This window comes from Rhyacophila brunnea, unplaced genomic scaffold, assembly GCF_057557595.1.
Source record: "Rhyacophila brunnea isolate RB1 unplaced genomic scaffold, BYU_Rbru_1.0 scaffold_14, whole genome shotgun sequence".
NCBI lineage: Eukaryota > Metazoa > Arthropoda > Insecta > Trichoptera > Rhyacophilidae > Rhyacophila > Rhyacophila brunnea.
Window position 1 is genome coordinate 17,948,193 of NW_028232796.1, and position 22,609 is coordinate 17,970,801.

Genomic DNA, 22,609 nt, shown 5'->3' on the forward strand with positions numbered 1-22,609 from the left:
CTCCATGGCAGAGACAGGTTATAAAGGCAAATTACAATGCTACTGAAAAGCAACTAGAGACATCTAGCATCAGAATATAAAACATGAAATTTTATAAAATTTACTGATCGTTTACATTTTATTAAATCAATAAGTAGATATCGATAAACATAAAAATATATATATATAAATTTTTTGAATTCAAAGATAATATATAATTAAAAGATGTGTGTTCATTGAAGGATCTTTATGTATTTTTTTTTGATCATTTATATTATTGAAATGACATAGTTCTCTCGATATACAGGGAAGATTTTTGAATAATGCAGTTTTAAGGTGATGTCTCTATGTAAAGTTGTTATCGAAAAATAGCTAGAAAACTTTATTAATCGGTAAATATATATTCAAAAGTAATGAGAAAATATAAAATATATTTAATTTGAAGTCATTTTTATTTATATTGTCTGGAGCTTTCATATTGTTACAATACCGTAACCATAAATGTAAATAATAATTAAGTAAAATAAGTAACAATGTTGAAAGTTGAATACTGAAAGCTTATCTTTGACTTTAAAAAAATATTTTTAGACACATAATTTTTCGGTAAATAAATGTAAAATGGTTGTATGTCTTTAAATTCTATCACCAGATGTCACTAGCCTTATCGGAATAATAAATTATTGTAACATATAAAATTTTATCAAAAGGCAGTAAAAATCGGATTTTTTTACATATTTTTTATGACCTTGTATATTATCTTTAATCCTAAGCTTTTAAATTTATTAATGGATCAGTAAGTCTAAATCTACATTACAATGACTCAGACATAATTAAGAATGAATTTATTTTTGTTATTAAAAAAGAAACAGAAATATGCTGAAGGACATTATGAATAAACGAAAAAATACCTACCTATTTTGTGTTAACAATCAATTAGTTAGGACTTATTTAATTGATTGTTAATTTAAATCAGTTTTTTTCAAAAACACCAAAATTGTTGAATGTTGAATTAAAAAGTTTTGTTTGAAATAATAACAGTTCATTGATCTATTTAAAAAAATATATCAACACATTTTTTGAGTTATCCTACGCCAGCGTGTGAAACAATGATGATGGTTTCTTATACAAATACCTTTTTACGCTAGTAACACAGTGGCCGAGCTGAAATCCCGAGTCTGACAAATTCATGTTGTTTTTCAATGTTTGTTTGGACCCAGAATATGGGACTGTATATATATAACGAGTGGAGATGGGGTAACTCAAATCACGATCCTAATATCCTTTATTTTGTTAACTGTCAATTCATGGTGGAACTGCATTGTATTGTTGTTTTTATTTAATAAAACGCAATTTTTTTTATAGTACTTATTCCACTTTTAATTAATATATTAGGACCGGTTTCGTCCGCTTCAGTGGGACATTTTCGAAAATGTCCCACTGAAGCGGACGAAACCGGTCCTAATATATTAATTAAAAGTGGAATAAGTACTATAAAAAAAAAAAAATTGCGTTTTATTAAATAAAAACAACAATACGATCCTAATAAGTTGAGAAAGTGGCTAACATCTATCTCTCGTAAAAACAAAAATCTGTTAATACAACCTCCACCTTGTGGAGGCTCATGTGATATTTTTAACATTGAAAATGGCAAAAAAATATTATGCAAAGCGTTTTATGCCAATGCGGTAGTGTCGAATAATTTTTTAGAGCACATTATGTATGGATTGTTCTACAAATGAATCTAGAATATGCAAGGACACCATGTTAGTAACCTTTTTATAGTATAAATATCGAGATTACTAAGCCAAAAGGGTTGGACTTTTTAAAGCACATATCTAACTTATGGCCACCACATCTTGAAGTGGACCCTCAGGCCAGGATATTTGGCGGCCCCCCCTACCCATCGCTAGGGTTAAAAGCAGTGGGACTCTTTACAGAATCGTTTTCTAAATGTTGTTTCAGGTAAAATTAAGGGTATTCCGTATATTTTAAGTGTTTTTTTTTGTATTGTTGAATAGATCAATTTGAACTATGGAGTTATCGAAAATCGACACATAGTAAGCAAAAATTGTATCACACACTCTAGAAAAAAAATAGCTTTTCCCCATTAGGGCAAATTTGTGATGTGTGTTTATCTCACTTATCAGGTCGACCCGCCACGTCGGTCCACCCCAGAGCTCGGGCCCCCAGGCTAGAGCCCTGTCAGCCCCACTTTTGTGGGGACCATGATCTAACTAGACAGTCATATTCAGACTCTCAAAAGCATGTCATCAATAGTTATTTTATCAGGAAACTATAACACTATTTTTGGTATGATAGTTAACTGCTTTGAAATTGAAGATCTTGGCATAAAAACAGCAAATGTCACAAAACACTTTTTTTTCAGGAGAGGGTAAAAACATAATATCTTGGTTGTGAAATTTTTTTTTATTAATTTGACAATTAGAAATTATAGAGAAATTGTATATGCACTATATGAATGTAAAAAAAATATTAAATTTATTTTGGTTAAATAGATATTTAAAAAAGAATGAGTGTGACATTTGCTGTTTTTACACAATTTTTGGACATTTGTTGTTTTTATTGCAAAATTGAAAAGATCGAAATGTAAATAGTACGACTAAAACTATAATTTTATTAAATAAAATAAAGAATATATATTTCTGTTATTTTTAAATCATAATACAACTTTTAATAAGGTTTGGACATATTATTTATCTATTAACAAACGACTTCAATGTTTCTAAAAAATCAAGAATTAAATATTTGAAAAAATGTTTTAATCATGTGCGGGTTAATACTGATTAGCTTCATATTATTATTATTGATTTAATTTAATAAAACACATTTTTTAGTACCTACTTATTCCACTTTTAATAAATAAATCTGGACCGGCTTTGTCCGCCTCTGTTTTTCTGCCAACTGTTTTCAACAGTTGAAAATGTCTCTCTAAGGCGGGCGAAACCTATCCAGATTTCTTTATGAAAAGTGGAAAAAGTACTAAAAAAATGTGTTTTATTAAATTAAATCATTAAAACAATGGATTTCCACCATGGATTGATAGTTAACACGAAAAATGAAAACCGATTAGCCTCGTCTGACACCTTCACTGCAAATTAAACGATACATTTATTGGGTTTTGTAAATATTTAGCTAATTTTAAAATATTTTTTTATTTAGCTCCTTTCAATGGAACTAATCCACCATTATGTTGTTTTAAATGCAATCGTGACTTGCATTTGATTTTTATTCACTACATTGAATCTATCCCACAGCCTAGAGAGAAACTGAAATGTTCGCAAAGCACTTCTCCCTTACTAGCCTGGTCTATTTTGTACATTATTACTAGCCTGAAATGCCAAAGTTTTAACCTATATTTCATATTAAAAAAATCTTTTTCTCCGGTCTCTTTAGATTTTATAATGAAGGGCCCAGAATTTTCCTTATTGCATCCAACTGAACAATAATGAAAGTCACCGTTATTTGGTAAAAACGTTGCATGGTTTTGTTCATTTTTCTCTTTCAAGACGTTTCAGATGTCTATGCTAGTAATATCCATGATAAAATATAAAAACAATCATAAGAAAACGTTATAAAAAGCAATAATTAAACGAATCAAGGATAATTTGACAGCTCAGACACTAAATTGTATGGAATGTATACTAACATTACTAACGCCGCCTGGTGATAAAAGTGTAGAACTACTGGACCTTTGCTGTTTTCACACAAAAATGCCTGGACTATTGCTGTTTTTAGAAAAGTGGCATATTTTTGAGAGCAGATTTGAGGGTCTTATGATTTTTTAAAAAAATATATCTTTGCACAGTTGTATGTAATCATACACAGGGAATATAGAAATGCAATAAAACGAAAATGGAAAAAAGTGGACATTTTATGCCAAGATCTTCAATTTCTCTCCATGTTACTTACAAATTATCAATTCCATCCTTTTGGCTTAGTAATCTCGATTCCATCATCATAGAAGAAGGTTGTATTAAATAAGTAAATCTAGTTATATTACATTATATAAATGGTAGTGTTTAATATTTTACCTAAATATGACTTGCTCATTATGCTCCATGGTGGAGCGCAGGTGCGCAAGCTCAGAGTCGCGATCTCGCAAAGCGGCCTCCAGCTCCGAAACCCCCGAGTCGCAGGGAGACGGCGCCAGCTGCTGTAGGCTTCCTCCTCCGTTGGGGGCCGTCGCGACGCCAACTCCACCGCCGACGCCCATGCCGCCGCGGTACGTCCACTTGTGACCGCTGGAATCAAGAAAAAAATACGAATTAATGATAATGACATAAATACCTACATATGACAAATTCGACAGATTTTTCAGTCATATAAAAAGGATTTCCACATTTTTTTTTTTTTATAAAAATAGATGTGTTTTAAAATCAATATAAAAATATTAAAACTTTGAATTACTTAGTCAAAAATCTTTTAGGTAAAATATAGAAAACCTAATAAACTAAATTTTAATAATAAATATGACCATAAAATAATATGTAATAATATGATGAGTTTAAATAAAATTGTAGATTATCAAAAAAAAAAATGTCTTAAATGGCAAGCTTTATATTTTTCCGCTAGGTTCCTCTGGTAGGTAGAGGATTCGCCCCAAGGGTATTTTTTAGCGATTTTTTGTATTTTTAAATACACCAACTTGAATTATGGAGTTTTCGAATATCGACAAACAATAATCAAAAATTGCATCGCATAACCACATATTTTTAGTACCTATGCTTGAAGTGAAATAGCATTTTTATACTATAAGTGCAATTTTGTGATGTGTGTTTATCTCACTTGGCTGGTTGATCCGCCACGCTGCCCCCCCCCCCAGGCCCACAGGCTAGAGCCCTGTCAGCACCCCCTTGTGGGGGGCTTGTTATAATTGACATACTGGACCACGTGAAGGATCAGGGGCCGCTGATAAGGATTTCCTTTGCCGAACATTTTATTCAAATATTTCTCAAAAGGTTTTATAAAGTTTTCCAATTTATGTATATTCAATAACGAAATGCTACATTCTTAAATCACGTCACTTATTCATTAAATAAAATAATTAAAGCTAACTGAATAATGTATTAATTTAATTTAAAAAAAATAGAAAACAAAAATGTGTTTAATTTGATATTCTTTTTATTTATATTGAAACGAGCTTGGCTATTGTGACAACACCGAACCAATATCTTTGTGTAAAATTAGACAGAAAAATGATTATACATCAGCATATTTTTTTATTTCACACGCAAAATGCGAAGTAATGTTTTTATTTTTTTCTTCTCGTATCGTTGTTTGATTCACGGAATAAAATTTAAACAGTAAGTATCTGCGAGTAGTAATCATACAATCGTTATTTGATGCCATGGTGCAGAACGATAATTTTTAAAGCAAACTTCTGCGTAAATAATTTTCCGACAATATTGCCACAAACGAAGTAAAGATTATCATTTTCATACATATTTATTACATTTATACCAATCAAGGTTAAAACAGTTCGGCGACCCTCTCTGACACAATTATTCTGTATCTACATTTAGTAATTCGCTTGCTTTTTTTAAAAAAATAATTCAATCATTTTGTTCTCGTGCCTCTTCCAGAGAATGTATAAATATAAGTGTTACGCTAAATTTAATAGTGCACTTTCATAAGATTGTGTTCTATAAACACCAATGATAATTTTTTTTTTTTTTTGAATTTCGTGTATTTTAAAACATTACAACGTTTTTCTTAGCTCGTATTCTTATTTGTCCGGTGGTTCTTTGTCCGGTACAAATCTTGCGATCGATTTTTAACTAACTTTCCGACTAGCTAGACATTTGAAACTTTTAGAATACATCAGAACACGATGCCAATGCATTTTTTTAATACTTTTAGCCATCTTTAAGTAGAATTGAATTTATTTTCAGTTAATTCTGTTTTGTATGAAAAGATATTTCGGAAGAAATCCGTAATCCAATCCACTATTATTGGTTGCTAGGAGTCTGGGCCCTAGCAACTAAATTATTAAATATATACGTGCGTTACTATGGAAATCAATATTAAATAAAATGACATTTCAGTATTATTAAGTACAATAAGTAAATAAGTACAATTTTTTTTGATCGTTTAAGCTAGTCAAGTCAAGTTTATATGATTTAACAGAAAATTTAAAAACGTTGTGTATAAAAAGTTCTTTTTATCTTGTAATTATTTATTTGAATTTAGAACTCTGAGTGGCTCGATTTTTAATGAACTTATTGGCTACAATAAATAAGCCATAACAATCTATTCTCAACTAAAATAACTCCAGGATAATCTAACTGCCTGTTGAACGGAGGTAAACGATTATAATACATAAACTAAAACTATAACTCATGCGAATTGTTTCTTATAACTACGTTATGACTGAGGTACGTAAAATTACACTAATTGGGGGTAAATACTGATAAGGTTTAAGAATGTTAGATTTTTTTGAATAAACATCCATAACTTGAAAACACCTCAGATATAATATACCCACTAGAAAAAAATATATTTGAAAAAAAATACGATGCTTGACGGGTTTGAACCCGTATCGCGCCAACTGTACATTAACCAATTATGCTACGAACCTCCTATCCAATTACGAAAATTTAAACTAATAGGTCATACATGAAATGCCTATCAAATTGCGTTATTATTGACTATCGGTTATTACGTATTAAATCAAGGAATATTGATTACCTTAATAATTATTCACCGACGCCCGGCTCTCGCTGAATATTTTAGTTATAACGTATTCTTGAACTTGCGAACAATTTTTCCTTGATTTAATACAATATAATGTCATCCAAGTATCTCAATTGATCACAAAGCAGATTGCCTTACGATTGGTGTAATTTGAAGTATGTACCTCAGTTAAAACTATAACAATGCACACTTATGCAGTGACCCCATACAGTCTTGATCTAAAATGTCTATAACGCCTAGTCCAGACCAAGATACATCTATGAATGAAAAATAACCAGTCTATAAAAAAAATTGTATAATTTTTTTTATGAACATTTAAAATGTCCATGGTTTTTTTTTAAATATTTTGACGCGAATTTTGACATTGACATTCTTCCGCTAATTTGCCGCCCTTTAGTTTAGAATATATTTCTGCTTAATAGTGCATGGACTATCTACCGATGGGACGACACTGAATTTACGCATATTGTTTTGTAAACATAAACTACTCTCTGTTATATTTGACCTACCGGACACGCGCCGTACTAACTTATATTATGATATTTTTCCACAAGTCAACGATCTTGACTGCTGCGAAGGAGGAATCACACTTGGCTTAACTCAGCAACTCCTCGGAGTTCCGCTTCTTTCACAATGGCGATCGTGCTGGCTGTAAGCAGGGCTCTCGAAGCCTACACAGTCTACAACTCTACACACATTGCTTAATAATATTTTTCTGTTTTATAATATTATTATTATTTTACCTATATAAATTCAAATTCATTATACAGTCTCTCATTTCAATTCTGTTAAAGATTTTTGTAATTTTATCGAACTGTTTCATCTTCCTAAATGCCAGGGCGCATTTTCTTCAACGTACTCAAAGATATCTGCAAGTCACACCTTACTCTGTGTAGAATTGAATTATGTAGTCCATTTCCGGTAGTCTAGGGATCCTCTGTAGTGAAAATCTATCCACATTGTTTGGCACATTTTCTTTGTGTTTGTGTTCAACTTAACTATATTTGATTTGAATAGTACGTAAATGTCTCAAAGGTTTGAATTTAGTTCAAATGAATACTGTAGGTTGTAGGATGTACCTAATATATATTTGATTTATAATAAAATGGGTTTCATGTTACAGTGTTTTTTATAAATCGATGTTTTTTAAAATAAATGTAAAAACCTTAAAACCAATGAAGGTCATTGCTTAAAACTATGAATTTATCAAAAATTTTGAAAAAACTTCAAAAACTGAAAAAATAAATTTTAATAATAAACATGACCATAAATTAATACTTATCGGATCCTTTAACGAATTCACATTTTTGCAAAGTTTTTAAACTTTAAGTTTATCTTTGACTTTTAATAACAAATATTTTTCTTTTTAATGGTTTTACATACGTATTTATTAATTAATAGATACACTTTAAAATGTAAATGATCAAAAAATATCTCAAATTGCAAGTTTCGTATTTTTCCGCTAGGTCGGAGTACAAAAATTAAGTACCTACTCATCACTCGAATATCATATTAATTAGTCGATATAAAACCTTCCAATCAAGCAGTTCAAAATTAACCTCTCAATTAAATAGTCGTTCCACGCATATTGCGTTTTTCCTAATATGACATAAAACAGACTATATTAACATATATAACGAAATTGATATCATCTAAATATATACGTCTTCAGAATGTAATACAATAAATAAACATTATAAAAACTGTTATGTATATCAATCAATAACATAATAAATAATCAACAGCTTCTTAAATGAATAGACAACTACAAATGGTGACCCCGACAATAACATAGTGCACGAGTTCTTTTTTCAGCTTTATTTTCATAAAATAATATGTAGGCTTTGTTTAAATAGAGAATATGTTTCATCAATCAACGTCTTTAGCGTAAGTTTTGTTTTTGATGTGAGACCCTATTTCAATCCGAATAAAATATCAGCAAAAAGTCGAAATTTAAATAAAATAATACATCTAGAAATTTTAAGAGATTCGAGTAGTTATATTACCATAACGTTATCATCGGCTAAAATCGTATGATTTGGCAATAAGAATATGCCATTACATTGGTAAATGTATTTGATTTAATATAAGTGAGTACAAATTCTAACTTTCAATCCATTCACCTGGCAATAATAATTATTTCCGGAACATTTTCATTTAATCTTCATTTAATCATTTAATTTACGTCATTTACGATAACCTATTTTCTTGTGGTGAATATATTATAAATGATACTATTATTATTTTAACAGTTATACATGTAATTTATTCTGTTGTTAACTATACTTACGAAGATCGAAAGTAACTGATTGTTAAAAAAAATAATCTAGGTACTAGGTACATCCAGGTACGATTGATCTAGAAGCGGAAATGTATATTTTTTATGAACGATGTATTATTTTCACGAATAATATATAAGCGAATTACGTTTAATAATGAGTAATGACTATTAGATTTTTCCGATTACATCAAGTTTGCTAAGCAAAACCACGAGAGCATTACGTAGGTGACGTTTTTTGGAGATTGTTTAGAATGTCATATTCAGTGTACCAAAATGTGCATCACCAAGAGCAGGGGGCTTACTCTATCGGTTGTGGTATAACAGGCTTCAGATCTCGAGTGTGGATACATATTGTATAAACTTAAGCACGTGTTAAAGAATGTGTTATTTGCAATAGTTATGTCTGTATCTTAACCATGGCCCCCACAAAGGGGGGGCTGATAGGGCTCTAGCTTGAGGGCCCGGCGTGGCGAGTCGACCGGATAAGTGATATAAACGCACAACACAAATTCTCTCTAATAGTAAAAAAAAAGTCGCCTGCGGTGGTATTTTTCTTCAATAATATTATTATTTATAATTATGTGGTTATACGATACAATTTTTAATTGTATATCGATACTCGATATGCTCGACAACTCCGTAATTCAAATAGCAGAAAACGCTACTTTATATTTAGCTATAGAAAGGCGGCCCGCTTCAGGATGTGGGGGCCATGATCGTAACACGCATTAAAGTTTGTTACATAAACAAATCAAGCATACAATATTTTTGAGGTCTATCGGTGCGCTGCGGTGCAGAAACCTGTAAAGTTTTCAATTATAGCTTACACCCTAGATATTTATGTAGCGAATCTCACGTGATACCCAAGGTAACGTCTACACGATAATCACTTATGGGTGCAAGTTCGGATCCCATCGGTGACTATATGTAGCTACAGGTTAGGTATCCATAGCTAGAATCAAAGCTCGGAGTGTCTGGGTATGGGGATGTACCGGAGAAACGCGAAAGTCAGCGGTGGAAGTAACGAGGCGCCGAAAGAGCGGTGTTACATCCGACTGTCGCACACCACGCAGCGTATGTGTACGTCCCATATTTGTACAATATCTATAGAAAATGCAGCGTGTGGTCAAAACTGCGCATAGTGTAAATGCAATGTAAAAAATAAATTAATCTATTGAAAAAGTAACATAATAATATGTCAGGTGCATGTGATAAACGCACGTTACAAATAAAAGAATACAATAAATTATTGTGATTTCCAAAGTAAAGTTTGATATCATCATCATCAGCCGGGGTCAATCCACTGCTGGATGAAGGCCTCCCCAAGCTTCTTCCAATTCTCTCGATCCTGTGTCGTTCGCTGGCACGTATTTCCGCCGAACATTACCAGTTCGTCAATCCAGGGGCTTTTGTCCAGCGGCCGTCCTTTCGGCGAGCAATGTGCCCCGCCCATCTCCATTTCAGCTGTTTGGCAACGTCTATTACATCGCGTACTCATGTCTGCTTCCTAACCCATTTGTTTCTCTTACGGTCCTTTCGCGTGATGCCCAACATACACCTCTCCATGCCTCGCTGTGCGACTCTTTGCGAAAGTTTGATATAATAATATTATATTGTTATGTACAGAGATATATTTTTAAAAGACAGTGGTCTCTATAGGAACTTAAAACCCTGCACCGCATCTATTCTATACACAAGACTGCTTTCGGCCTTTACGGAAGCTAATTAGGATATGGAAGTATCGAAATATTAACACTTATTGTAACAATTATAATAAGTTAGCATTCTGAACTGTCAAAACTGTCTATCTCACTCTACAATTGATCACAGCCAAAATAGATGCTGTTAAAATATAGCACTTATTATAAAAATCACAACTAACTTATTGTAATTACAATAAGTGCTAATACTTAGATACTTTCCTACCCTAGATAGCGGCCGAAAGCACTCTTGTGTACAGAATAGATGCGCAGATCATTAAAAGCTAACTCTGTTGAAGTTATATACTTAAAACGTTGTTAAAACCCATATTGTAAATTACACTTTAAATCCATTAAAAAAATTACAAAATAAGTCAGGTTCCACCACGCTTATGATTTTTTTGGAAAGGCAATATACAAATAATATTTTTGTAGGTATATCTATCGTAACAGTTAGTACAATCGTACAAAATTGCGAAGTGAATGTTTCAATGCAAATTCCGAACTATCGATTATTACAAAAATGCACTTGTTTATTTCGTTTTGCAAGGGTTGAGTAAACTCATCATCATGAATAAAAAATGGCTCGTACAGTCCACTGTGTCCACTGGTACCGTCTCGCACAGTGACTCCCATTTTTATGAATAATAAAGAATTTTACATAACAGTAACTTATGACACTCGTAGGTACACATTATGATGATTTTGTAATACATCCATGTGTTAATGCACATGTTGAAAGCCCAGTGTTCAGTTAAAAGATGAAAGATTCAAATCGATTGGACACTACGGCGAAACTTAATACATATATTATTAATGACATGTAGATACAGTGGCGTAGCAAAGGGTGGGCGAGTGGGGTAGTCGCAGCGGGCGCAGTACGGATTGGGGCGCAGAAGTAGGTTTCATTAAACATGCAAAAATACAAATCGAAAACTTTTGTAAACGGAGGACAACTTATAATCTAATACATATTATTATTCAGAATCACTGTTCAACGAAATGTTTTTGAGAAGATTGTTAATAAATATTTTCTTTAGTGAAATATAATATATATCGAGGGAATACAAGGTTTTATTATTAGCACCATGGTCCCCACATCCTGAAGCGGGCCCACCAACCTATCGCTAAGGTTAAGGGCAGCGTAATGTTCTATAGTAGTGTTTCCTAAATGATATTCCGTGGAACTCCGGGGTTCCGTGTAAAATAAAGGGTATTTCTAGTATTTTTAGCGATTTTTCGTATTTTTAAATAAATCATCTTGAATTGTCGGCACTTAGAATCATAATTATAAAGCACTGAGCGCGACCCTCTTTTGTGATAGCCAAGTAACATCTGACCCTCCGCCATGTTGGATAAATAGTCGTTTTCATTAGTCAGGAGACACTAAAAATAATTATAAAATAAAATTCTACTGGTCTTGTAGCGCCGCAGGCGACTTTTTACTATTAGAGCTTATAAATTTACGGTGTGTTTATCTCATTTAACTAGTTGATCTGCCACGTTGGGCCCCTCCTGAGCCCGGGCCCCCAGGCTAGAGCCCTGTCAGCCCCCCCTTTGCGGGGGCCATGATTAGCACGCATCGAATAATTACGCGCCCCTACATTTAGATGATTCCACCATCTCCACGCTGTTATAAATCCTAATTTTTTCATCAAATATTAATGCAGTGCTCCTAGATCGTGGAACATTTTAAGAGAATAAAGCGAAAATACTGAAACGGCAATTTCGTCCAGAAATGACCAAATTATGAGAAGAACGATCGTTTTTATGATTACACTAAAAATTAATGTCTCATTGTATTTTGGCGCAAATATCATTAGTGTTTCTTATCTAAAAATTCCTACTAATTATTAATCGTTTAGCAGTTTTTATCTGCTCGTTATACTTAATTTTCAAAATTCACTGTTATTCATTATGTCACTTCGATACTTATTTAAAGGGAGACATGCTCAGCATACGTCAAAATGGAGCTTTTATGCTATTTTCAAAGCATGATCCTGGACATTCCTTAAACGTTGTAGATAATCTATTTACATAATTTTTGAAGCCTTATTATCCTTTATATTCATTTTAAACATTTGATGACTGCATAAAGTATTTTTATTAGATAAAATAGTATTCTTTTAAGCCTCTCGCTCTAATGTTTTAGAATATAGTCATATTTCAGTACATGCATGTGCAGTGGTGTTAAGATTTTTTACATTTATTAATTTTTAAACGCATTTATAAAACCATTAGTATAATTTATGTCGACATTATTATAGTGAAATATTTACGATAAAAAATTATATTGATAATCTCTGTGATCTCAGATTTGACAAGAATTAGGCATTTTATTATTCAAAAAATGGGCAAGATTAACACATTTTTCACACGGTTTAAAAGAATACTATTTTATGTAATAAAAATACTTAACGCAGTCATCAAATGTTTAAAATAAATATAAAGGATAATAAGGCTTCAAAATTATATAAATAGATTATCTACAACGTTTAAGGAATGTCCATGATCATGCTTTGAAAATGCAATAAAAGCTCCATTTTGACCTACGCTGAGCACGTCCGCCCTTAAGCGTTTGTAATATTTTTCGTGAGTCTTCTCCAATGCCTTTGTCAAAATAATATCTTACAAAAACCTACAATTCTCGCGGAATTCCATTTGGGACGTTGCTTTAAGCATATTGTCAGTCTACCATTCATAACATGGAAATCGAAGAACAATGTAATATACTACCGTAGGCAATAACAGGCCTGAGTTGTGCCGACAAAGGAAGAAATCAGACATATGCTGCATATTATGATTGCATTTATTAAACATGCACTTCATGCAGTACATGTTTTATATGAAATGCAAGAAAACGCATTCGCTAAATGTTTTTTTTATGCAAATTTTCATCTCAGCAACAAATGCGCACGTATCTTAATATTTTCATATATACCAGAATGGGCACAACTTGGTTTTCTTCTACTTAGTACAACGTACCGGATATTGTTACTGGTCAACAAAAATATATCGTCACCCCAGTTCTTACTTTTTGTAAGTCAGATTTATAAGTTTTAAACAAATCGAGCATGAATATTGAACCCAAATATATTATACAATATTTGTATATTATATCGCGCAGTGTATTTCCGGATAGGAAAGTTAACATATTATATGTTCGATAAGATGTCAGAGTCCAAAATAGTACACTAATAATTTTTCCTTGCGGTAAATCAGGAACAGGGTGAAGATATGTTGCCCACCTAGCAACGACACTGCATTGTCGTCGATTTAAAAATACAAATTGTTAACTCTGTGATGTTCCAACTTTTTGTTTCGTGGCACTTATAAATATTTTTTCACGACACTCTAATATTATTACTAGTTAGTGGGATGAGTGAGTCTGTTAAACTGCCTATTGATGGCTTTTATTTAAAAAAAAAAAAAAGTCCAAAACCATAGTTTTTAGATATAAGTACCTAAATTCTAATGGATTCAAGCTCTGTACTATTCCATTTAATGAAAACCCAGTGTGTGTTTAACTTTGGTGAGTGTTCACGGCGCCTGGAGATGCCGAAAGTCGAAACTCGGGTCGCAAAAAACGACTTAAATGGAATAGTACAGAGCTTGAATCCATTAGAATTTAAATTAAAATTCCATCAAGTACCTTCAGTCGATAGTATTAATATTATTAATAATATAAGTACCTACCTACAAAATTAGGTTTTATTGTACATAACGCGAAAGGACAAAAAGAGGAATGAGTGGATAAGGAAGCAGACAAGGGTTTGCGATGTGATAGAGTTCATTAAAAGCCTCAAATGGAGATGGGCTGGACACATAGCTCGAAGAAGAGACGATCGTTGGACAAATTTATTCATCCAGTGGTATCCAAGAGGTACAAAACGTCCGCAAGGTAGACCTAGAGGCCGCTGGATAGATGAAATGATAAAGTTCTGCGGAAATACGTGGCAACGCAACGCACAGGACCGAGAGAAGTGGAAGCAGCTTGAAGAGGCCTTCATCCAGCAGTGGATAGATTCAGGCTGATGATGATGATGATGATGAATTAATTATACACGTCGTGGGAGTGTCTTAACATACGTGTTGTTTACAAGAATAATTGGTTATAAACCATTCGCACGTCTATATAATACGGTGAATATAGATAAGATAGAAAATTTCTGAGGTTATGAACACTTATGGCTTGAATTCATATAAAAAATATGCATGAATGTCTCCCAACCGACATAATCTAAACCTAAACCCAGACCGTCAGAAACCAAAAAACGAAATGCTAACAACCAGATTATAGTGAGCGATATACATTAGGCGGCCCTTGTGGTCTAGCGGGTAAGCCGGTGAGGTCACAATATAATATATTTATATGGTTTTCCTTATGTGATAATTTCACTTCTACTTTTACACTACACTACTGTCATTGGGCCTTATGACATATTGTGTAGTGTTAAGAAAAGAAGGAAATATTGATGATTGATATTGTATTTATTGAAGTAGTGACAATATTAAATCACGAGATCTTAGATATTAATTAACTGTGGTCTTTGGTTACATTTATGTTAAATACAATACTGTTTTTTTCAGTCAAACCGATAAAAGTAACGACAAAGGAATTTATTCACATAATATTCATTGGATTGAACAAAATAAATCGCTAAATAAATTGACAGTGTCAATAATTATTTATTCATTATATTATATTAAAAGCATTGTAAAACTTACGCTTCCAAAAGAATTGTGAATATTATCACTGTACTCTGAATAACTTCACTTCCTTATAATAAAATGACAGTAGACGTCAATAATTATAACACACTTACACTTTAAAAAAAAACACTTTTATTAATTTGGTAGAATTTTTCGTGCGTCCACATTCACCGGCTAAAAACAATAAACTGAATACATAAACAACTCACAGAGCACTCAAACACGGACCACTCGCGTATAAGGGCACCGACCAACAAAAATTTCAAACACAATCAGGTGAAATAAAAACGCGCTAACGATAAAAATATGACAAATTACGCAGGCAACTGGAGTGAAAACCAGTGGGAAATAAACAACTTGAGAGATATCAAATCTTAAGAGAGCGAGTAAAAAGTGTATCACATCAACTACTGGTCAAGCGAATCAGAAAGAAAATGGATTTGGAAGTGCAGAGAACTTTCCCTAAAATGACATGAAACCAGTATTACTGTGCTGGTAATATTGTATATTGTTCTTTTAAACAAATCAAAATAGATTAGCTTCTGTAGGTTAAAGATATATGATGATGGATTTGAGCAAGAATTGAAGTCACCGGTTAGTTACGGCTTAAGGCCCATTTCAGACGGGACACCGGTATCGCGCTCGATACAATATAGGAGGCCTTTGTATTCGAATAAAGGGCCCTTTTTATTATATTTATTAACGCCCCATTGCTAATGAGTCAATGTGTGTCCGGTACACTTTTCCGTCGGCCACTACATTCTCATGCAGCCGGTACACTCGTTTTTATTACCGCAGCCAGAATTTATAACGCGAAATTGTGCGTCGACTCATTAGCTCTGGGGCGTTCATAAACACAATACAAAGGCCCCTTTATTCGAATACAAAGGCATATTATATTATATCGAGCGCAACACCGGCGTCCCGTCTGAAACGGGCCTTATGCTATACTTCAGCGGGGGCACGGTCTAAAACGATTGTGACTACGCGACGCGAAGATTGTGCAAACGACGCGTGCAGAAAAAAAAACATAATTTGTCATAAAAAGTCAACATGCGTCCATTTAATGTTATGTTTATTGTCCTATTACTAATAATAATAATATATTCATTGAAATTTTTTCTTTTTCAAGTAAATGGGTAACGTTTTTTAGTCATCTTTACACGATTTAAGAATTAATTCCCCCGTCGCCATCACAAAACAAATTGACGTGTTCACAGCTCGACTTTCGCTCTCCGATTGCTTTGCCGTTTCACTGAAGTATTTAGTTGCGCTAGCATTGACTTACTAATTGACGAAGTAATTTATAAAGAATAAAAGAGTTATCATAACTAAAGTGTTGGCATAGAATACCGTAAGATATGCTAGCAAGGCGGGCTATGTACCCAACCCGCGAGGACAAGAGGGCCCGTCGGCGCCGGATCGTCCAGGATGCAGGAAGCTTTTTAAGGAGGCCAAGACCCACCAAAGGTTGTAGTGCCATAAATGATGATGACCATTACTTGTCGTCGTTCATGTCTTTACAGCATTGTTATTTTATTCTGCTAAGGTGACCGCTTAAATATTTATTACATAAAGAAAATGCATGTTGTACTAGTTAAATATGATTATTGATTTATTAGGTTTTTTTCCCACGACACGCATACAAAGACAACATTATCAAGTGTGAAATATTAGTATTATTAAATTGATCCAACCAAATGAGGTATGACAGAATCCACGATAAAGAGCAAATTTACACAATTAGGTACTTTAAGATTATTTTACGATTTTTGAGTGATTGCTATTGATTGACAGATGTTTCGGATCATTCAGATAATCATTCGGAAAATTAATGCGGAGTAGGTACCAATGTTGAAACCATCAATAATTATTATTTTCAGATCAAAAGCGTGAGTAGAGAGGATAAAATGATAGAATAAATCTCACCTTTTCCGGCTCGTGAAAATTCTACTATACTTGTGTTGGGGGAGGTTTTTATCTAATATGCAGTGATATACAATACAAAGTAGTAGGTTTAGATTATGTGAATTGTCAGTTTAACTAACGAATTTTTTGTTTGTTAATCTAAGTTGCCGTTACCAAATTAAGGAGCTGAGTGGAGTAAGTGCTAAACAATATTTATTAGAAAAACGTGTTTAAATATTTTGATACTATTTATAAATACACATGGACGTTAGTAATTTTGATATTTACTATGTTTTGTAAGCTATTTCATTTGGGTGATTTATTATTTGATGTTTAGTTTTATTACATTCAGCATTACAGTTCATTTCTCGGTTTACAGAAAGAAATTAAAGCTCATCTACTAAAAATATCCATTTTCACTTATATTAAATTGAATAAAAAAAGATGACAGAATAGTAACTATATTTAATGCGTATATGTTTGTTTAAATTTGACGGGTTTGGGTCGAAGTCCCGAAGGCCGGAATTCCGAAGGCCGAAATCCCGAATGCTGAAATCCCGAATGGTCTAAATTTCGGCCTTCGGGATTTCGTCCGGCACCCAAATTTGACCACTATCAACACGTCTTGTAGTTTCCAGATCGATAAAGAAAAAAACTGGAACGATCTGGACATTAGACATTAAAACAATGATGGTAAGATACTATGTTTTTACGATCTACTATACGGAGTAGAGATGTAGGACACTCACAGAATACATAAAGTTTTCCAACGTTACAAATATCAAGGGTGAAAAAGGTCAAATAAGTTAAAACTAGCAAGTTGGCATACTTAGGCCACCAAGGTCCACTCTAGTCAGATAGTGACACGAAACTGAAAAATTAAATGTTAGTGCTAGTTATTGCTCATAATTACTTCGAATGCAATATGGTAAACTGTATGTAGAATATAATTGAAATAAATTGTTACAATTTCAGTGCTACGGCCTGGATATAATCGGCTTTGTTAGGCCACATTATTTGACGTCTTAATAGATATTAACTTCTGTATCTTATCGTTCAGGGGAAGATTTCTGAAAAATGAGGTCCTAACAGAAAGAGAAAATCAAGGCATAAGTTTCTCAGAGATTGAGTTCAGTTATATATCTTTATTTACGACAGTGACAGATTGGGAAAATATAAACATCGACATATATCCGAAAGAAGGAATCAAGAATTATGAAAATACTGTCATAGTAAAACGCGAAACGCCCCAAATGTATTTACGCCTTTCTTTTAAACGACTCCTCAATTGTTACGTGAAATGATTGCGTGGATCATAACGACACAAGTCACTCAATTAGATTTCATTTTTTATGTTTTGAACGCTTTTTTGACCGTGACGAAAAAAATAGTAATATCAGATGACCAGCGTAGCGTAAGATAACTGACAGCTAGTGAGGTAACACTATGAAAAATATTATATTTCTGTATTGAAATAATATCATAATTGTTAGGTGAACGGACTAAATCACAAAGAAAACGCGTAAATAATAATTATTACTATTAAAACGTTTCATATTGCATAAGCAAAACATCGAAAATACGCCAAAGACTTCAAAATTATCCAATGTTATATCGTGAATAGAACAGCAAACTTTTTATGACAGTAGAATTGGTATGGGACTTGCAACATTATTTTATGTTCCAAAACAAAGCAAACTAATATTACGAATCACATGGAGACTGGAGTCCAGACCATGGGATTAAGATCAGGATTGGGTGGCAAGAACCACTTTTGAAAAAATGAAACAACTCTTCTGTAATCGATACATAGGTCTAGTCACTTGATGTAGGGCGATATCTGTACTGGCATACCTACGGAGTCGAAGTGTGTACGTTAAAAGGACAATGAGAAAGCAAAAGTCTTTTGATATGCGACGCATGACCCCACAAGGGGGAGGCTGACAGGGCTCTAGCCTGGGGCCCAGGCTCATGGGGGGCCCGGCGAGGCGAGTCAACCAAATAAGTGAGATAAACACACATCACAAATTTTATCTAATAGTAAAAAAGTCAACTGCGGCGCTATTTTCCTTTGATAATAAAATAATATGTGGTTGTGCAATAATTTGTTTTTGCGTCATTACTTGATAACTCCATAATTCAAGTGGGTGTAATATTAAAAATACACTAAATATACTTAATTTTACCGTGAACACCATTTTGGAAAACCCTACTATAGAGTGTCACACTGCCTTTAACTTTGGCGATAGGTAGGGGGCCCCTACAAAGATCCTAGCCTTGGGGCCCGTTTCAGGATGTAGGGGTCCATGATGCGACGTATCATGAAGATATTCTGATGGCAGTGACTTTGACACCAAAACTTCGCAGTGAATCATACAATGTACAATGTTCAATTGTGATTTTTTTTGAAATACATGAGCCACGAAGCCTTTTTGACGACCCTGCATGGAAGGAGTGCCATCAGCGCAAATTTGCCACTGAATCTCTCTCAATTGGAAGTTTTTTAAATACCAAATATCAGTATCTCAGAAGCAGTACACTCTATCATCGTGCCTCGGACTGAGCCAATCTCACCGAACGACACTCGATCATAATATCGCCGACTAAGCATATCTCACCCCGTGTACCCTGCACTATTAACTTCGCTCTTCTCATTGTACTTATCAACCACTCAATATAGTCGCAGCCTTCTGCTCATCTACTCTCACAACAAGTATTCTTCATCCTCCAACTCCTTTACCCCGAAGTGGTTTTCGCTAGGGATTGTAATACCGATTGAATATTTCAATACCGGTATTTCGGTATTTCTTATTGAATACCGGTATTCGTCAAAACATATAGAAAAAAACTATCAATAAATATAGCTATAAAAAACTATTTAAAACACTATTTTATAGCAACGTAAAGTACCTACCTACCTACATTTATTATATTGACCATTATAAATATTTATAGATCATAATATGTTAGAACTGCTAGAATTTTTACAAATAATATAAGCCCAGGTGCAGGAAAATCTCTCTCAAATTCAACGTTTTGTTTGATGTTTTATCAACGTTGAATCAATTGTAGTTATACAATAATTGGAAATATTTTCCACGACTGTTTTCTTTTTCGAAATAAATATATTAATTCATCGTGACCATTCTATGTTAAATATATATTTGAGGGATTTTGTTTTATTATTATTTAACTTTTGTTGATTCCAGTTAATATATTTGCGTTTAAACATTAATCTTATACACTAAATTTAATATTATACAATATAGTAGTAAGTACCTAATGAAAAAATAACATTAAATTCATTTTCGATATTCGAACGCGGATGCTTTCTTAATACCGAAAATACCGGTATTTTTTAATTTTTGTAACCGGTATTGCGGTATTGATAAATAATTTAATACCGGTATTGCAATCCCTAGTTCTCGCCCCTTTACAACGCGAACCTAAATTAATATTAGAACTGATTGATGTGAAATACTTAGCTAGGTCATTTAAGTAAATTAAATTATAGGTCATATTACCAGTGGCGCGTTTGATGACGTATATGCCTGACGCATAATACGATAAAAAATGATAATGTACTTTTAATTTCAAAATAATAAATGTAGGAGTTTGGTTATAATATTTTATATTCAATTTGTGGGTGTGTGTACATTTAAATATAATTTAATGACATTGTGACTGATTTTAACTTTTCGGAAGTACTCTTTTAAATTTTCTGACGAATCGGTTGCGTCATTTTCCTAAAAGAAACGCACCACTGCATAGTATCATTAATTTTCGTTTGTATAATATAATTCTTAATTTAACATAAATATTATCACAAGTTGTATCTGAATCTAATGGTAACGATTAAGAAACTTTCTAAACATTTGATGTTCATTAGCAATTCTAAAGCTAACAATAAAATAATTATCAATGCAGCTCGCTACGTTGTTGCATTACAATTATAACAAAATAAATTAAGATTATTATCTGAACGTGTTAGATGTTGGAAATTAGAATTCTAATTTGCCTTAGAATATTAGAAATACATTATTTAATAAGTAGGTGACTATCCATTTGTATTGGTAAGTACCAAAGTACATACATACTTAATGAATGCCAATTATTGGGTTTTATTAGCGTTTCATATCTATATTCTATATGCATAGTATTTTTTGAAAAGAACATAATTTGAATAAAGAATTCCAAACGCTTGATTTGTATTATTTAATATTAGGCATGTAATGTCTTTTGTCTATTAAGGGGGAGACATAATTCATTATCGCTTTAATTAATGCTTTAAGCATATTTTAATCGATCAATACCTATCTAAATACAATGAAAAAAATAAAATATATATTTTTATTTCAGAGAGAAAGCGACTAAGAAAAAATGGCTAAAATAAGGGTTTTACTATTAGATACATTAATTATTGTTCCAAGTAATTTATTGAAACAAAATTATCGATTTAATGTTGTTTAATAAGTTTTCTTGGAACTAGCGTATCTCTTTTGTCCATTTATTATAGGTTTAATGTTTTTTTTTTCAATCTAAAAACATCGATTTTTACGAAAAATAAAAATGCATTTTATTCGGTTATTTTTGAATAATTGCAACAAACGAATACGACGACCTGTTCAAAATATTTTTTTATTGGTTGGAGATGTATTCATAATTAATATAACTAGTGAGAAAAAAACATATATTCATAAAATATATTTTTTCTAATAAGTATAAGTACCTATAGGTACTCTTTCTAATAAAATTATGTATTTTCAAAAATATATTTTAAAGAGGGAGTAAGTACTGATGTATTTCATTTAACTATATAATTATATTATGTATATACATACTTTGAAAACTCATCAGAGAAATATACAATCACTGGAAAAATAGTTATCAAAAAAATACGACACCAAGCGGGATCCACGCCTATGTGCTCTAACCACTAAGCTATGTGTGTCCTATTTAGTAACTATCTTTACAAGCAGTCGGCTTTTCTATTTTAAATCAAAGTATTAATAATTATGTGGTTTAAATACTAACCGGTGTAAGGATCTCTCCAAATTTGCATTATAACGTACTTGCACAAGATTTAAGAATGTCACTTTCTTTATTGATTCGTTGAATAAAACAAATAGTTTCTTGCCATATGTACTGTAAATTTCAGGAAGCACTATTCTGATTACCTACTATAATTTCATATTATATTTTTTACGTCAGATGATTTTCAATATTAGCGGATTTTCCAATTCGCTTTAATATTTCTATAATTAAATACACGCGAAACATCCCATGAAGTAGGTATTACATAATTATACATATC

The 22,609-nt window shown here is 32.5% G+C and overlaps 1 protein-coding gene across 4 annotated transcripts in view; it reads right to left on the reverse strand.

Annotated features, from left to right (window-relative positions):
• Positions 1-22,609, reverse strand: part of LOC147075677 (uncharacterized) — a 367,777-nt gene that overhangs the window by 3,238 nt on the left and 341,930 nt on the right. For all 4 annotated transcript variants that reach the window (XM_085941998.1, XM_085941997.1, XM_085941996.1 and 1 more), the window contains one exon: positions 4,032-4,241. In XM_085941998.1, coding sequence (XP_085798124.1) covers positions 4,032-4,241 — 210 coding nt within the window. The remainder of the gene's footprint in view (positions 1-4,031; positions 4,242-22,609) is intronic.